A 19,640-nucleotide genomic window follows, 5' to 3' on the forward strand; every position below is an offset into this window, starting at 1 on the left:
AGACTCTGGGAAGTAGGTGTTATTTTATACTTATTTTACAGATAAGGAAACTGAGACAGATAGCAAGATTAAATGATTTGCCCAGGGTCACACCATAAATATCTGAGTCTAGATTAGAACTCAAGTTATGACTCCAGGTCCAGGGATTTTCACCTACTGCCTCCAGGAAGAGCCTTCCTGGTATGGAGACTACTTCTATTGACACAGATCAGTTAATGCTTAAAATTACATTGCCTTTTTGGGACACTCTGCAGTTTTAAGTTTTAATTGCTTAAAACCAAATTGTCTTTGGAATACCCTGTATTCATTCTTAAATAGTTGTCCACTTTTTTTGAAACGCTAAATGACTTACGGTTAGAGTTTATATATCTCAAAGAGAGGACTCAGACCCAGTTCTTCTTGACCTTATGGCTGACCTTCTTTCTACTATGTCATGTTGTCTCTCTTAACCATTGTATTGACAGGAATTGATTGGGTAGCTGATTTACACTGCTCAAAGTTTGGGCAGACATCAAAGACACCAAGGTCATCTACCACCATGCACAATCCTCCTGGGTTCTGTCTTGCCAGTAGACTTCAATGGCTCTGGAAAAGGAAGTGAGGCTGACAACTTTGTACAACTCTTCCTCACTTAAACCCAAAGCATACATGCGTCAAGACATCACCCTGTGATGTCATTGTCCTATTCAAAAACGAAGACTGAACAGCAATAACAATAAATCATGATGCACTTAAGTTCACTTCTCTTGCTTGTCTTAAGTGATGACAGAGGCATCTTGTTCCATTGCGAAAACCTTGACTTGGTGAGTTAGTTTCTTCTCTCTATACAAACATCTTTTTTCACTAAGGTACAAATATTCAGTTAGATAAAGGCAATGAAATTCTGATTTCACCTGTTAATTGGCTTAAACTGTTTGGTCTACTTACACAGGGATATAGACATCAGACGGGGAGAGACATTGGAGATTATTTAGTACAACCTTATGTTGCAGATATTGGTACAAAGAGTAGAAGAACCAGGATTCAAATCCAGGATTTGCTTAGACTTTTTAAATCCAATACTCTTGCCAGCATTTAACATGTTCCCTGTCTCCAAATAATGCTAGCAATTAGAATCATTGACTCTTGCAATTGGAGGGTATCTCAGAGGTACTGTATCCTAACCTATGTTTGTACAGGAATCACCTTGACAATATGCTGAGCAAGTGGTCTCTGAGCCTCTATTGGGAGACCTCAAGTAGAGAGGAACTCACTACCTCCTGTGGATCTCTTTCACTTTGGACAGTTCTAAGTATTAGAAAGTTTTTCCTATTATTAAACCCTACTCTCTATGTTATTTCTACTCACTCCTCCCAGTTTTTCCTCTTTGAGTAATTGCTCATGTTTTTTTAAAAATTATTTGAATTAACTTTAAATTACTATGTATGCAAATTATTTCTATCCTATATACTTCATATCAACAGAAATATCATTCATTCATTTTGTACAGACTAAATTTTGATTACCTAGTACATGTCTTCATCTCAAATTGCACGTTTACATACAGATTTCCTAATTCTGTACAATAGAATAGATTTTTATCAGCTTTTACTTTGAGTTGATCTAAAATTGAGTTCTATTTAGAAAAAGATGCCTTAAAATCAGGGAGAAAGGAATGATGAGTATTATCTTTATTTCACATATTTAGTCCTCCTGTTGTAGAGATTACTTTGCTTAATGAGGAAATAGGTGAGTGAGATGGAGAACCTAATTACAGCTCTACAATGCACTTTCAAAAAAGGTTCTACATAAATTGGAAATATGAAAGAAAACAAAGGACAATTAGAAATTTTGCTTGACTGGCTTAGTGAGATTCCAGAATTTTCCCTATTTTCTTTGTTATTGTTTGCAGGGGCATATGGCCTTCTACCTTTAAGGCAGCAGGAGTCAGAGTAGCAGAAATATCCTGGCAAATTCTCCACTCAGCATGAAAGGGAAACAGCCCCCCCTCTGACATTTTGAAAACATGCCCACTTATCATCAGAAATGACTGAGAGATGGAAGCAGTGAATCTCTTTTTTGCCCAAAGCACCTAAGTTTGGGAAATTACATCTTTCCTGTGTTTCGGTCTCCTTTCTGATGAAGAAGCAGTGACTATATTTTATGATCACAGAGGCCAATGTAGGAACACACTGGAAAAAAATAATCAGGAGGGCAAGAACTGGCAGAATAAAAACTGAGAAGTGCCATCCTCAGACCAAAGCTTCAATCCATCCTTAAATATGATCATGATGTTTCCATTAGAATCAATACCCTCTGCCTGTATTTTAATAGTCTTGAACTTTTTCCTGGAAATGGAATGGATCTGGTTCTGGTGAACCTGATGTTGGTCCAGATTTCCCCAAGGCTATGGTGATGCAGTGGATAGAACACTGGGCTTGGAATCAAGAAGACTCATCTTCCTGAATTCACACCTGGTCTCGGACACTTACTAGCTGTGTGACCCTGGGTAAGTCACTTAACCCTATTTATCTCAGTTTCCTCATTTGTAAAATGAGCAGGAGAAGGAAATGGCAAAATACTCTGGTATCTTTGCTAAGACAAACCCAAAATAGCATCATGAAGAGTTGGACACAACTGTACAACCACAAAGTCCCTTCTTTCTGATTTATTTCTTTGGGTCTTGCCAATAAACAAAGCAGCCTCTTTGGGTATAAGAGTCATGTTAGGACTTTCATGCATAATTGCATCATGTTGGTCACTTTTGGAAACTGAAAGAAGCTATCATTTGACTGGATGTCGGTAAGGAAAGTTCATTGGGTTAGACAGGTGGGATGAAAATGAATGGAAGATATTTCAAGTTTTAGGAGAAAAAATACTTTGTATGTGCTGGATTATTTCATTTATTTATTTATTTATTTATTTATTTATTTATTTATTTATTTATTTATTTATTTATTGTGGGAAAAGGGATAAAGGAATCATTTTGAAGACAAATAAGAATAATATGTGTTTGTTTTAGGAGTCTATAGGATCATTTGGAGGATCATTTGACCTTTGGCCTTATAATGTGCCAATACACATTGTGCCTTGGTAATAATAAAGAGGAGACAGATAATCTCTAACCTGCTAGGAATACGATAAAGTAGCTCAATCCTACTTTTCTTTATCTCTCTTACTACTTTCATGTCCCAAAGTGGTAAGCTGTTTCCTGAATGCCTCCACTTGGGTGTACCTCTCATAGAATATAGGCTAAGTAGAGAAGCTTCCCAACTCTGGGATGATTGCCTGACAACTCCTGCCCATATTACATAGTTGTGGTAGAGGCCACATCTATTGTACTGATCTGGTTAAGATCCATGACAGTAGGCTGCCTTGTGTAGCTAGAAATTCATTGTGCATTGCCTAATTAGATTACTGCCATGCAAACTGGGTTTTCTCTAAAAAGGTAATTTACTGTCCATGAGGTTTCATTGGTCTAGGGGACTAAATCTCAAAACCAGAATTTTCTGGTCATTAAAAGGCATAAAAGTCCAGCTCACAAGTAGTCAGGGCTCCTCACTTCCCACTGCCATATGAGTCAATTCATTCTTCTAACTGAGAGTGTCATCATGGCCAATGTGAAAGATAGAGGAGCTGAGATCAAAGGAATTTATACTGTGACTTTGCTAAATATCTTTTTCATGCTATTGTTAAATCAACTAAGTTTTGTTGGAAGCTGTAGGGTTTATGAGTGTCTCGTTTCATTGCAATCCTGAGCCTGAACCACCAGGCAGGCCTGAATCAGGCCTGGCCTAGAAAAATAGAATTTCTGAAACTGGGATATTTTATTCAGACCCAATTGCCAATATATTTTATGGAAGGGAGAGAGAAAGACACACACACACACACACACACAGAGAGAGAGAGAGAGAGAGAGAGAGAGAGAGAGAGAGAGAGAGGAATATTGAGATGGTAATTTAAAAAATCTGTGGTATGGGAGCAAGAGGGATGAATTTGTACTCTGTACGCCTAGATTTAAAACCTGACTCATATGGTAACTACCTCTATGACCATAGGTACACAGAAGCATAAGGCCTCAGTTTCCTCATCTACAAAATAGGGATCATAATGTTTTATATGACACACTTCACAGGAATGTTGTGAAGAAATTACATGGCAAATCTTAAAGTGATACATGAAATTGAGTTGCTATTACTATTAAGGAAAAGCAGTGAGAAGCCCAAAGAAAGCAGCATATCCCCAGATATTCCTATCTTTTAATACTGGTCAAATTTCCAAGCAATGGTCTTTTTTTTTCCAATGGTCTTCATTGCTTTTGGCTATATGTCCTGGTTAGTGCTTGAAGAATGCTTACCTATCTCTATGGAGGAAGTCTTAAGAAATAAATACATAGATAAAGTACTTATTAAGCCCTTACTATAGGACAGGCATCGTGCTAAGTACTAGAGATACAAATACAAGCAAGAGAGGCAGTATCTGCCCTCAGAAAGCTTATATTATAATAGAGGACGACAACATAGAAAAAGGACCTAGAAAGGAAAGGACAAACTTAGCGATCTGGTAGGGGAGACATCGGTGAAAAGGCCTGGGAGGTCTGGTTCTTGACAAGATAAACTTCATGAATCAAAAATGGGCAACTCAGTGGTAGTCCAAGTTTGGTGGGATGGAGAGGGGAGGGGAAGATGAGCATGATGGTCAGAGTGTTCTTAGTGTGGTATAGAGATGGCTGGGAAGTAATAGCAGTTATCTCGCCCTATTTGCTTAGATCATCAGTGAGGCTTCAACATGCCAAGAAGTTCCAGTTTTGTTGATCAGTCAGTTATAAATACACAAAGTTGATTGGAGAATTAAAACTCATTAGGCAGGCAACAGAAGCTCTCTTAAAATAATGACTGGGAAGCTAACCCACTTGAAGCTTGAAGCTTGTTCAGAAAGTAGCTAGCTGGGACTAGATCAAGCTGATGCTCTGTTCTCAGCTTCAGTTGGAGACTTGCGTACTCATTTTCAGGACACTAAACAAGATGTGTACTAACTTGACAGGCTTATAAGAACTCGATATTCAAAAGGAAGTTGGCTGGCTCTCAAGACGTAAAGTCTGAGTCCCTGGCTCATTCATAGTTTGATTGGGCCCTGAGATAATTTTTATACTTAATTCAGGTTTCCTGGAAGTAACTGATCTTTACCTCATCAGCCCTCTAACACCATTTTTGAAGGAAGCAAGGTGGTGATATAATAAGAAAAGTCCTACCTGGGAAGCATGAGAGCTGAGTTCTTTTTATTTTTCTGGTGAGGTGATTGGAGTTAAATGACTTGCCCAGGGTTACATAGCTAGTAAGTGTCAAATGTCTGAGGTAGGAGTTGAATTCAGATCCTCCTGACTCCAAGGCAGACACTCTCTCCACTTAGCTGCCCCAAATTTGTATGGATTTGTTTATTTTTAGACACTGCCACCGGACCTCATTTGATTCAGCAAATGTTTATTGAGTACTTTGTGAAAGTCCTTTGCTTAGTGCTTAGAATACCACGACAAAAATAAAAGCATCCTTCAATTTAAGGACAGACACAACATATACATATAGGAATATGAGATAATTTGAGGAAAACCAGCACTAATGACTGGATGGATCAACAAAAGTTTTTCATAGACAATGGCACCTGCGTTGAGCTCTGAAAAAGGTTTGGAAGTCTGCAAACAGTCAAGAAGACAAGATGAACTGAATTAAGGTGTGGGTAAGGTGAATGGAGAGAAGGGAACAGATGCGAGAGATATTGTACAGATAGAATTGAGAGGACATGTCAATTGGCTGGATATAGGGAGGGAGGGAGAGGCAAGGATAAGGACTCAGCTTTCCATTTTCCTGTAGAATAGGTACTCTTGCCCCAGGCTCCTGCCTTGGGCGCTAAATAACTTCAAGCCCTAGTGTCGAGGTCTCTTTCCCTTTCCGGAATGGTAACTGAGTGGTGTGAATGCCTCCCCCATCCCAAACTGACTCTGGGTGAGTCACTTATCTGTTTTATCTGTATATTTCTATATGCCTTTTCCCTCATCTGTAAAATGTAGATAATTACAGCATCTATCCCATAGGGTTGTTGTAAGGATCAAATGAAATAATATATGTACATTCATTTGCAAAACTTGAAAAACTTTATGAATGAGAGCAATTATTATTCATTATTATTTACTAAAATTTCTGCTGATCTTCCAACTTGAATTAGCTAATCTCATAAATCTGTGCTTATGTTGTGAGAAGTCTTTAACTCCTTCCAGATAAGGTGAATTTAAATAGTGGTTCAAATATAAATATAAAATTTTAGAGCTAGGGTAGACTTTGGAGCTTATATTGTCAGAACCCATTTTACAAATGAGATAATTAAGGCCCAAAGAGGTGATATGATTTGCCAAAGGTTATGGGTATTTAGTTACAGATATGGGATGCCCACACTTATTGATAACTGTCAGCATACATGATTACAGCTGGTTGGTCTCCAGAACAAATCTAAGACAGAAGACTTGCTAGTGCAGAACAAACACCTGTTTTGGGAAGGCTTACATTCTAATATCATTCCGGAGAAACTTGAAGCAGAGAGACTAATCAGATGATTGCCATCCAGGGGACAGGCGATGGGGGCTTAAGCTGGGCTTGTGGCTGTGTGAGAGGATAAGCCTTCCAGTATGATCTATTCTTTGCCATTCTCCTCAGGGTTTTCATTATTTATGCTAATGACCTCTCTAATAGCCTAACCTTTACAACTCTAGCATCTTGTTTCTCCAACCCACTGCAATCACACATGGGCATGGTCGCTGTTGAGAAGACCTTGAAATCTTTTGGAATTGTACTACCTCCAAGATCTGGATCTTTGAAACTGAAATCCCCAACCTCTTCTTCCACCTCTCCCACGATCTCATTTGCATTAAGCCTACTTTTTTCAAGTATTTGTGAAGGGCCTGCCGCGTCTAGCTAACGTACAAGAGGGATTAGATTTGTTCTGCTCAGCCCTAGAGGCCAGAGCAAGGAGCCACGCAAATTGCAGACAAGCCGACTTTGGCACGCGCGCGCGCGCGCCAAGGGCTCAGTAGGTCCTTAAAGAACACCTAGATTGTTGCTAGAGGAGAGCGAGGTACTTTCCAAGCTATTCGCAGGGAGCGAGGCACCGGCGCGCGCAGGGAGGGGCAGGTCTCCCTCTGTGCACACGTTGCTTGCCCCGCCCAGGGGAGGGCGCGCGCTGTTGCTAGGGCGACGACGGACGCGTTGAAGAACGCCGCCGCCGCTTCCGGGCCGGCCCTCCCCGGGACCCTGCTTGAGCCCCAGTCCGTCCCAGGCTCCGCCATGCCCCGCCTGGCCAGGGGCCGGGTCAGCGCCTTGGCCGGGGGTCCGGAGGGCGGGAAGCAGCCGGCGGGAGCCGAGGCTGGGCCACCTCCGGTGCTGCTTCCATCCGCGCAGCCAATGCCCGCGGCCGAGAGCATCCTACAGCGGGGGATCTTTGAGATCGACGGGAGGAGCTGCGACGTGGTGCTGAGCGACAGCGCCCTGCGGTGGAGGCCCATCCAGCCCGAGCGCCCCGCTGCCCCCGCGGCCGGTGAGTGGCCTCGCGCGGCGCCTCTCCTCTCCCGGTGCCACCCCTACCCTCGGCCGGGCGGCTAGCCCAGCCGGGCCCCCCCTCGGGGCTCTTCATTCTTCTCCCCTCCCCCAGGCACCCCCAGGCAACCGCGTCCCGAAGCCTTCCGCGGGGCGCGCCACTCCACGCGTGCCGCCTGGTCCCTGGTGTCCGCCCGTGCTTCGCCAAGCCGTCCCCGCCTGGTGCATTTGGAAACGGGCCGTTTCCTGAGCCTGCGCCGCACCTGCTGCCCCACAGTGAACCAGGGACGCGGGGTCTGAAGCCCAAATACAAACTTACTTTTAGTTGAGAAGAGCTTTCAAAGTTATTAAAAAACAACAACAACATGCTTTTTAGTTGTTTTCTGTTTCTGAAACCCCCGACATACATGGCATTCTCGATGACTAGTTTTGTCTTCACTTCTGTGACTAAGAGAGTTGAGTCTGTGCGCCTGAGAACCAGGAGCTGAATTCGGTGACCTGGCCAGGGCCTCTCTAACTACACCGTGACTTAGCCAGGTAGAGAGAATTGCAGAGGAAGGAAAAAAGGGGTGCTTGGAAACCAAGGAGTGTGGCTACAGTAGAAAGAGCCCAGGCACTGAAGTGGAGGGAGGCCTGTGGTTCCGATTCACCTCTCCAAAGAGTAGGATAAAGGACTGTTATTAACCTTTTTGTATCATGGACCCCTTTGGCAGGAGACTGGTGAAGCCTATGGACCCCTTCTCAGAGTAATGTTTTTAAAAAATGCATAAGGAAAAACAAGTAGTATTACAAAAGGAAAAATATTTTGGAATATAGTAATCAAAATTTTAAAAAGAAATGTTTATTAACCTCAGGTTAAGGAAGCCTACCTTAGGAATAGTGTGACCATGGGCAAGTCATTTGACTTCTCTAAGCCTCAGTTTTTCCATCTATAAAGTGGGGATAATACCTGTAGTGAGAGGCTCAATGGCCTCTGTACCAGGAAGACCTAGGTTCAGGTTCCCCTTCTGATACATACTAGTTGTGTGAACCCTGGCAAGTCACTTAACCATGGGCATACTAGTTATGTGACCCTGGGCAAATCTCAGTGCTCTAAGCAACTTTCTAAGACTCCAAATTACAGGGAAAGTGCCTACCTGTATAGGTAGGGGAAGTTCCTTCCTGGGAGTTCCCTGCCCTTCCAATGAGCCTTCTTTGTAAAATGCTATGCAAATTGTGTGTTCTTATATAAATGTCCATTTTTATATCCTCCGGGAACTTCACCTAATTGCAATCCATCTATCACAATTCTCCTTGGTCATCTTGGTGCCAGTGACTGTACTTAGTAGGTGCTTAATAAGTACTTGTTAATAGATAAGACAGTTGCCAGTGGCTCAGAGGAGTTAAATGAGCCACAGTAGGTCATACAGCTAGCAAGTGTCTGAGGTGAGATTTGCACCTGTTTTTGACTCTCAAGTCCCACACTCTATCCAGTACACCATGCTTCTACTTAATTCTAATATTCTATCTCAAATTTATTGTTGGTAGATTTGCACTAGCAAGTTTGTACAATTTGTGCATTTGTTTTTGCTGATTCATTTTTGTAGGCTGGTTCATTATTTAAGGGATAGTTTACCTTACAGTAGTTGTAGTGTAATGAAATAAAAGTCTACAGTACAATGTAGGTAGTTTACAAAGGGAAAGCAACATGCATATATTAAGCACTTACTGTGTGCTTAGGCACTGTGCTAAGTAATAGGAATATAATTAAAAACCAAAAGACAGTCCCTTCTCTCAAGGAGCTTACATTCTAAAGAAAGAAGACAGCAAGAATAAAAGGAAAAGATTCACTCCAGATCTCTGTTTGAAGTAGATTAGTATAAAGCATTAAGATATTGTAGACAGGATCTTGTCAAGCTGTTCTCGCTGAATAAAAATGTCTTTACTTTTTTTTTAAATTTTAAGCATAAACATTTCCTTTTTTTTTTGTTGAAAAACAAAACATAACATTCTGTTACTATAATTCAACCAAAATAAGTGACTGGATTAGAAATCTCTTGTAGGCAAAAAAAATAAATAAAAACAATGACATTAATTAGTCAAAGGGCATTGCCTGTCTTGGATGACTATAAATAATACTGAATATACAAAGTTAAAACTTATTTTAGATTGTGCATTGCTGTGGATTGAACAATTAACTTTTGATGGAGATAAAAGGCTGGTGTGGCAATACAGGCAAGTCTCCCAATTACAAGAATTGTCTTCTTAAAATTAGTTATTTGTAACTCTTAGTGTATTTTTTTCCCTCTAGAAACTATTATAGTTGGTAGTTAGGTTCACAGGCCAGTCCCCAAAAGCCTTTTGAAAGTCTCAGAAATAGTTTAAATTTCCTAGGTGGAGGCAGATTCCCTTTAGCAAAGCAAAGTGTGGTCACAGTTCAGCAATTTGTAGTCTTAGTTGCCTGGGACAACTGTGTTGCAATAGTGATAATACAACAGAAAATATAATTGAATAAGAAATAGTGCTTTATTTTTAATGCTTGTTGATTGAGGAAAAGTAGGTTTAATTAAAGGAAGGTGAAACTGTAAGTGAATATTTTTTTGTGGACAATCCAAAAAGGAATTCTGACTCTTTCAAGGGTTATAGAGATTCTTTCACTCAACAGACATGTGTTAATCATCTGATATGTGCAAAGTACTGTGCTAGGGATTTAAAGATTAAAAAGTCACACAGGCATTGGGGATGGGGGAAAAGGAAGAGGGAAAGATGTACACAAAAATGATACAGATAAATAAATGAATTTTTAAAAAAGTGACACAAGGGTATTTGAGAAGGGCAGGGATCATCTATAGTCACGGTAGACGATTAGGATCAGATAGTGTCATTACCCTAGGACAACTTGTGCGCAGCCAGAATGGAAAATAGTCTTAAGGTACATAGGAGAAGTGGAAGGCTATGCACAACTTACTTTTCGTATATATATCAGACACTTGAAGATTTGATGTTTTTGTTTTTAAGTTCATCACCAAAAAAAGCAACCATGATGTTTAATACTTACTTTATTATCTTAATTAATGAGTGAAATAGGAGCAGCTAAGTGGTGAAGTGGATAGAGCACCAGCCCTAGATTCAGGAGGACCTGAGTTCAAATCTGACTCAGATACATGATACTTACTAGCTGTGTGACCCTGGGCAAATCACTTAACCCCATTGCCTAGCCCCACTCCCCCCAAAATGAGTGAAATCATTGATATTTTTCTGAGGACACCCCAAATTGCCAAATTTTGCTACTGTCAAAATGGCCACTCATCACTTTTTTTTTTGTTGGCAGGGTAAATTAGGCTGGCTGTGAAGACTGAAAGCCTCTTACTGGGTTCAAATGGGACTTGGAATGAAATATACTTTCGCTTGTATTTGCAATATTTTTTAGTATGAATGGTCAATCAGTAAAAATTTATTAAGTTCCTACTGTGTATCAGGCTCTGTGCTAAGTGCTTGGGGTACAAAAAGAGGCAAAAGACAGTCTCTACCCTCATAACTTTACCTTGCCATGAAGAGGTCCTACCTCACTTTCTCATTCTTCGGTCTTTTAACTGCAACCTCATTATAAAACCTCATTATAATGAGCAACTCTGCAACAGATCCACTGGTTCTAGATCTCCCAGCTTTTATCTTTTGCCTGCAGTTGCATACTTGCCAGTATGCTCTTATTTCTAGTTGCTTTCCAAACAGGGAAATTAATGCATAGAAAAGGCAGTTGCTACATTCTGTTGCATCAGGACAGGGTCAGATACAAGGTGAAACAGCTTTGAGGGCTCTAATTGAGCAAGAACTGTTATTTTTAGGAAATGAGTCTGTTTAAGAGGTAACACTGTTATATATATATATATATATATATATATATATATATATATGTATATATATATATATATGTATATAAATTACATGATTTTTCTTATTTTCAGTTTTTTTTCAAATATGAAGCATTTATTTTTTCCATCCTACCATGACCTCCCCTTCCTTACTGGGAGGAAAAAGAAAAAACAGAACCCTTTCATAAGAGTAATAAACATAATTAACAAAAACAAATTTCCAAATTAGCTGTTTCCAAAAATGTGTCATTCTGCATATTAATCCATCACTTCTATTAGAAGGTAGGTTTCTTCATCACTGATCCTCTTGATTGGTCCATGATTGATCATTTTGTTGATTATGGTCCTTTTTTTTTTTTTTTTGGCTGGGCAATGGGGTTAAGTGACTTGCCCAGGGTCTAGTAAGTGTTATGTGTCTGAGGCCGGATTTGAACTCAGGTCCTCCTGAATCCAGGGCCAGTACCCTATCCACTGCGCCACGTAGCTGCCTCTTGATTAAGGTTCTTAAGTCCTTCAAAATTGCTTTTACAATGTTGATGTTATGGTATAAATTGTCCCCTGGTTCAGCTCATTTCACTTTGCGTAAGTCCATACAAGTCTTCCCAGATTTCTCTGATCCTGGCTCTTTCTTCATTTCTTATGGAACAAATAGAATTCCATTACATTCATGTGCCATGATTTGTTCAGCCATTCCCCTCATTAATGGACATTCCCTTGGTTTCCAGTTTTTTGCAATCACAAAAATGCTACTATAAATGTTTTGCACATATAGGAGGACCTTTTCCCCTTTCTTTGATATCTTTGGTGTACAGCCCTAGTGGTGGTATCACTACTAGTGGCTGGGTCAAAGGGTATGAACAGTTTAATAACTTTTTTGGGCATAGTTTCAAATTGCTTTTCAGAATGATTCTACTAATTCTTGGCTCCAGCCTTAGTGTGCCAGTGCTCCTATTTGCCTGTAGCCCCACCAAGGGGAATTTCCATGAAGTTTTTAGTGTAGCAGGCTGGGGATAGGGGCATGATGGAGATTGTCCCTCCCTTAATGTCTTCCTAGAATCTTTTCCTCCAGCAATCTGAAGTGAGGTTGACCTTTTCCATCATCCTTCTCAAAGCTGGAAGCCAGAAGTGCCCAAAGTGACTCAAAGCTTGAAGAGTCCTTAAAACGACAGAAGAGATCTCCTCTTCTCTTTCACTCTTGCTAACTCCACTCACTCCTCATGCTAATTCCATCAATGAGAAAGAAGCCCCAAACCAGTAGTTGCACTGGGATTGCACATTCTGTCCCCATTTGTCTCAAGATCTCTTCCTTGGACCCATGCCCTTTCACTCCCCCAGGTGCCCATTGCCCCCAGGAATTCTAACTCAGCCCTTTCTGAGTTAAGGATGAGGGTCTTTTCAAGCACCACATCCCCCAGAGAACACATATAGCACAAAGTCTCCATCTTCCTTCACAGAATATTTCTTTTTACCCTTAGGAGTATTCACCAGTCCTTCCACCGTTAAAACAAAACCTATCTCTTTCCCCTCCCTTTTCAGTCCTCCCTCCTCCTCATCCACTCCCCTACAGGTGCTTCTCTTCCTAAGAGACCATGATTTGATTTGAACTGAGCACATCAGACACTTCATTCTATTCCCCCGCGCCCTCTCCTCCCTTTCATGCACTTCCTATTTTGTGATGTATCCCCTCCTCCCCCAACAAAATCACTTCACCTATAAGGAGGTGTTGTAAGGTTCTATTTGTAGTGCTCCAGGCCTGTATCTCTTCTATTACCTACACCTGACTCTCCCCTTTGCTATCTCTTTGTGTACATTGAGAAAGAAGACTCTTGCTGGTCACTCTGCCGTCACTCTGTTGCTATTGCTGCCTTTGGCTACTGCATTTGTTCTCCCTTCCTTTGTTTCTGTTGACCCAGGTATTTGAGAAAGTAAATAATCTCTTCAAGTATGGTTTTCTTTCTAAGAATGTTTCAAATGTCTCTTTATTTTTAAACATTCATGTTTTTTCATTTATGATTAAGCTTAAATTTGTAGGGTAGTCAGCCTTGGCTGCATCCTCCCCCCACACCATTTCTCTTATGGATACATCATTCCAATTCCTTCTGTGCTTTTTGATGGATGCAGAACCATCTTGTAATATTTGAATTTCCTTTCCTTTTTATTTAAAGTTATTTAAAGCTCTTGATGGGTAGCTGGGTAGCACAGTAGAGAGAGTGCCAGACCTGGAGTCAGAAAGACTCTTCTTCCTGAGTTCAAATCTGATCTCAGACACTTACTTACTGTGTGACCCTGGGCATATTACTTAACTGTTTGCCTTAGTTTGCTCATCTGTAAAATGAGCTGAAGAAGGAAATAGCAAACCACTCCAGTATCTTTGCCACAAATGGCATGGTCATGAAGAATCAGACACGACTGAAGAATGACCGAACAACAACTGAAAGCTTTTGGTTGCTTGTAGAATTTTTTTCCCTCTCTTTTTCCTGAATTGACTTCTTAAATGTTACCTAGACATTTTCAACCTTGGTGGTAGTTGATGCTATTTTTCCTGGAGGCCATCTATGATTTATTTCAAATGGTATTTAGTTTTCTCAGAAGTATTCAGAAGTTCTGTTTTCTTATATTCTTTCTTGCAGTGTTCAGGTTTTTTGACTTTCTTGGATGAGACTTGCCATCACAGATTCAAGTACAGTCAAGCCTCAACAATTACTGCATTTAACTTTCACAACTTCAAGCATGATTTTTTATTTTATTAGTTGCCTCATTTTCACTTTCAGGTTGCTAACTGTACACGTTTGGCCATGTGTAGTAGAGGAAAAAAAGGATTGTGCCACCCTTTCTTTCCTTTTAAACTCCTCTTCATGATCACCCCTCTGAACCTAGGGTTTGTTTTGTTTATGACTGATCCCTCCCTAGAAATACTCTCAATTTTGTTTTCCCTCTTTCCCTTCATCTGTTTCCTTTCTGCTTCCTTGTTGATTTTAATGCGTTTCTACATCAAACACTTTGTGTATTTTGTACCCCCTAATTATGTGAGATTAGGCCTTCTACTGTTCCTCTTTCATTCTTTAGTGTATCCTTTCCTCTCTCCTATTCCTTTCTTCACTTAAGATCACCAAAACAGAACAAAAATCCCTTTAAGGCCTTGTGCCTTATTCAATTCCATCTATGACCCTGATGACATTACAATTATTAGAGGATGCTTCTATGATTCCCCTTCTCCAATGCCCTAGGAATGTAAATATTTCACCTTTATAAAGTCTTTTCCCATTTGATCACTCATTTAACTTTTTATGTTTCTCTTTGCACATGTGTTTATACTTTAAAATTTCTACTCAGCTCTGACCTTTTCATCAGGATGGCTTTGTTGTTGTTTGGTTGTTTTTTCAGTTGTGTCCAAATCGTCATGGCTCCTTTTGTGGTTTTTTTGGCAAAGATACTGGAGTGGTTTGCCATTTTCTCCTCTAGCTCATTTTGCAGATGAAAAAATGAGGCAAACAGGGTTAAGTGACTTGCTCAGGGTCACACAGCTAGTAAGTGTCTGAGACCAGATTTGAACTCAGGAAGAAGAATCTACCTGACTCCAGCCCTGGCACTTTGTCCACTGTGCCAACTAGCTGTTCCAGGAAGGCTTAGAAGTCCTCCATTTAATTAAAGATCTATTTTCCCCCTGTAGGTTTATACTCAGTTTTGGGGGTAATTTTTTTTCTTGGTTGTAAGACTTTCTCTTATGCATTCTGGAACATCACATTCAATGCTTTCTGCTCCTTCATTGTGGTAGCTGTTTAGTCTTGTGTGCTACTCAATGTGGTTGCTCAGTTCTTGAGCTCTTTCTGACCACTTGCATTTTTTCTTTGCCCAGGAAGTGCTAGATTTTGACTTTATCATTTCTGGGAGTTTTCATTTATAGGTTTCTTTCTGTTACCAGTGGATTCTATTTTTACTTTGTCCTCTGTTTATTGTAATAGGATATCTAGGTTCTTTTTTTCTGTCATGGCATTCAGATAGTTTGTTGATTCTTATATTATCTCTCCTTGATCTGTTTACCTAGCCAATTGTTTATGCTGTGAGACAGCGTATATTTTCTTCTATTTTTTCATTATTTTGATTTGTTCTAATAGTTCTTTTTGTCTCATGGAGAGTCATTAACCTCTATTTGGTCTGTTTGGTCAAGGAGTCTGTTACTTGAAGTAAAGTTGTGTATTTCTTTTGCTAAGCTTTTAATTATTTTACCCATTCTCTCCCCCATAGCTTTCATTCCCCTCCCCATTTCACTCTTCTATTGTTCTCATTTCATTTATATCATCACTTTCATCTCTTTAAAAATCTCTTGCATCGTTTCTAAGAATTCTAATTGATGTGGAAAGTAAACCTCTATTTTTCCTTGAGGCTTTTATTGTAGGTGTTTTGAAGTTATTTTCTTCTGAGTTTGTGTTTGGGGTATCTCTGGTATCATACTAGTTCTTTATCTTTTTTGTTTACTTATTCTTCCAGTAATCTGCTGTGAGCAATCAGTTTTTGCACTGGGGTAGGGGTAGGGGCTGAGTCTGCTGTCCTGGCCTCCTGGGAGACTGCACCTTACTCTAATGTCCTGGGTGGGCAACTGAGTCCATGATCTGCTCTGGGGCAGTCCTCCACTTGAGACTCTGGGTAGTGAATCTGGACTAAGTTGAAATTACTTCTGTCTTCTCTTGATGGAGGAAGCTAGAAGAAAAAGAACTGTTGTCTCCCAGGCTTTCACCAATTCTGTCCCTCATACAAGCACAATGCATCAAGTAGAATCATTCTCTCCACTAAAGAGGAGAGTCTTATGCAGATACTTAGGGTCAAACCTGTTGTTTGAGATTTTACACACACACACACACACACACACACACACACACACACATGCACACACACACCTCTCACACTTTCTTAAGGTGTATTCTGAGGTCTTAGATGTCTGTAATAATTTGAATGCCTTCTGAATTCTGTGTTTCTGATTATTCATTGGCTTACATTTTTTTGAAAAAGAAACTTGAATACCAGTATTTGCAGTGATTTTGCCAGTTTCATCCATAGAGAATCTAAATCCAAAGTGATATTGCTTCTTTGTGACCTATTTCTCTGGGAAATATTACTATAAAATGCATCACCAAACACAGAAAAGTCTTATAATGTTAAATGGTAGTTTATGAGTTAAGGCCTGCTGGATATGTCATATGCCACTCTAACCAAAGGACTTTTGTCTTTCATTGATCAGCTTAGTCCTTAAATCAATATTCCAGGCTGGATTAAAATGATTATTTCCCTCTTAAATATATTCAGACTTCCGGTATTTCAGCTTCACAAAGTTATGTAGATAATAGTTTACATATAATTCAGTTGAAGTCCCACAAAGATTTTGGGGTCAAACAGTCTTATAAGTTAAATTCTCAGAAAAACCTCTTCAAACCTTTGATATTAGACTGTAAATGAAGGTGTTATGTTCAGACATCAAGGGCAAGTTCAAATTTGTGAGTTTTGTGACCTATGGCATCACTTCTACATGATCATTATAGAACTTCAGGTTTCTACTAATGGCATGTATTATATTAAACTCTACCACTTATGGTTTTTTTTTTGAACATTCTCCCATGTTGTGAGTCAGTATCCGAAGCCCCTCTAAAAATCACCTAAAGTTGAAAAAGCTCGGGGAGAGAATTTCTGATTGCCTCAGTTATTTAGATCAACGATATCAAATGGGGTGGGGAGGGTTCAACACTCCCAAATGCTGCCTGAATGAGATTAAAATGTAATTGGGAAATATTTAACAAAATAAATAAAAATATGGTAAATAATATATAATGTTAATATGTGGTTTTCTAAGTCAGTATGCCCCCACAGCAGTCATTATATATGGTTTACTGGCCCTATTTCTATTTGAGTTTGACACCATTAATTTAGATCACATCCTGAGGAGCAGTCCCAATCCTTTTTAAAGTATTTAAGTAGTTCCATGGGTATGATTTTCTCAGGATAAACTATTTTGCCCCTATTCTGGGCCAGGTTTGACTTTGGCCTGACTTGGGGTTCAGTCGGGTGAAACTTCCCCTTACCCAAGGGTATGCTGGTGCCAGCTCCCACCGGTTCTGAGAGCTGATTTAAATTTTCAGTATGAGCATCTATATAGCTTGAAAATTGGCAGATGCTACAGAACAGGATTTGATTTTGTTATTGTCATCGATTGTCTAGATTTAGTAAGTGATGGAGAAAATGTTAATGATGCAGATTAAATTTAAAAGTATATTGGAATTATCTGAGAGCCAGTTGTTAAACATTTACCGACACACTCTGTACTGCTTCCACCGTGCCCCTCCCTCCCCTTCCCACTTCCCTTCCATGGGAGTCAGCACTCTGAGGAATCCCCAGTTCTCCTGGGCTTTTATACTTAGGTGATTAAGAAGGTAGGTCAACAGACTGAGCCTTAGTCCCCTGGGCCAAATATATCTTGAGCACAGTTTCATTGCCTTCTAGTGATTGGGAGGAGATGATGCTCCTAACGCAACCCCATCTTGAAAACAAAAGGAAACCCTTGATCTCCCTCAAATTATAAATAGCTGGCTACATAAAGCTTTGAAAAATCCTATTTCTTCTATTTAAAATATGTATGACAGAGCCTCTCAAGTCTGAGTCTTTCATCAGAAGTAAAGAAGTTTTAGGCACTGTTCTTTTACTCCTGATCATGCTGACCAAGCCTTTTATATAATTGAGAAAACAATAAAGAATTATGAACCCTGAAAAAAAAAAACACTTTTATCAGTCTTTTATGCCACAGATAAAATGAGCAGTCTGTAGATCAAACTGGTCTAAATACAGACCTAATACTGCTGATATTTCTTCTAAGGTTACAGTAAAATAACCCTGGCCAAATCAAACCAGGCAGGAATATTCTTATCTGTTGAAATGCCGGTCCTAAATGGTCTAAAAACAGGACTGTTTATAAAGCCTCCTTTCTTTTATACTTAGGACAACAATAACTTGGTTTAGTGGGAAAGGTGCTTAACTTAGAGTTATAGGACCCAAATTCACATCCTGATGTGCCATTTATATTACTTGTGCAACTGTGGGCACATCAGCTGGACCTCAGTTTCTTTATCTGTATAAGGGCAACTAAATGGTAAAATGGATATGACTCAGGGCCTAGAGCCAGGAAGACTCTTCTTCCTGAATTAAAATCAGGGGTCAGACACTTACCAGATGCATGACCCTGGGCAAGTCACTTAACCCTGTTTGCCTCAGTTTCCTCATCTGTAAAATGAACTGGAGAAGGAAACAGCAAACCGGCCCAGTATGTCTGCCAAGAAAACCCTAAGTGGGGTCACCAAGAGTTGCACACGACTGAAGAACAATAAAAATAACATGGGACGGTTGGAGTAGATAGCCTCTAAAGTTCCTTCCAAGTTGAGCCCTATGATTTTGTTATGAACTTGATTTAGCTGTTAGACTATTTAGATAATTGTTCTGTACCTATAGAAAAAAGAAAAATAAGCCTGTTTCTATGTTGGTAACATTGTTTTGTCACTCACTGGGAGTGTATTTGAATGCCGGGGTCCCATGACCTCTGACATGTGTATGCCTGAGAGAAGGTCTTAGAAGGGGTTGTTAGAACTGAAGTTGTTACTGACCTTTGACCCAGAATCTTACCTTATGTATGTATAATATAGAATAGAATATGTGTATATATGTACACATGTAGTATATGTATACACACATAGTACATGTATGTACACACATATAGTAATGCATGTATGTACATGTAAATATAGTATACGTATACATGTATACATGCATATAGTATGTACAGATACATATAGTATATGCGTGTGTGTGTGTGTATGTGTGTGTGTATATATATGTACACACATACATAAATTTATTATAGGCAAACCTATACCAAATATCATCCTTTGGATTCTGTCTTTCCTTGCTTTTATGCTATTGCCTTGTTGTTCAATTGTTTCAAACTGTTCCTGACCCCTTTTGGGGTTTTCTTTGGCAGAGATACTGGGGTGGTTTGCCATTTCCTTCTCCAGCTCATTTTACAGATGAGGAACCGAGGCAAGCAGGGTTAAGTGACTTACCCAGGTTCACATAGCTAATAAGTGTCAGAGGCTGGATTTGAACTCAGGATGAGCCTTCCTGACTTTAGGCCCAACACTCTATCCACTGTGTCACCTAGCTGCCTATACTGCTGCCTACAGACAGCATAAGCACA

General features: G+C 39.8%; 1 protein-coding gene across 1 annotated transcript in view; it reads left to right on the forward strand.

Annotated features, from left to right (window-relative positions):
* Window positions 1-7,230: 7,230 nt before the first annotated feature.
* The window catches only part of CERKL (CERK like autophagy regulator), a 190,246-nt gene continuing 177,836 nt past the window's right edge, over window positions 7,231-19,640 (forward strand). The window contains exon 1 of the mRNA XM_021006410.2: window positions 7,231-7,560. Coding sequence (XP_020862069.1) covers window positions 7,311-7,560 — 250 coding nt within the window. The 5' untranslated portion in view covers window positions 7,231-7,310. The remainder of the gene's footprint in view (window positions 7,561-19,640) is intronic.

This window comes from Phascolarctos cinereus, unplaced genomic scaffold (assembly GCF_003287225.1).
Source record: "Phascolarctos cinereus isolate Bilbo 61053 unplaced genomic scaffold, phaCin_HiC Scaffold_726;HRSCAF=1367, whole genome shotgun sequence".
Taxonomy (NCBI): Eukaryota; Metazoa; Chordata; class Mammalia; order Diprotodontia; family Phascolarctidae; genus Phascolarctos; species Phascolarctos cinereus.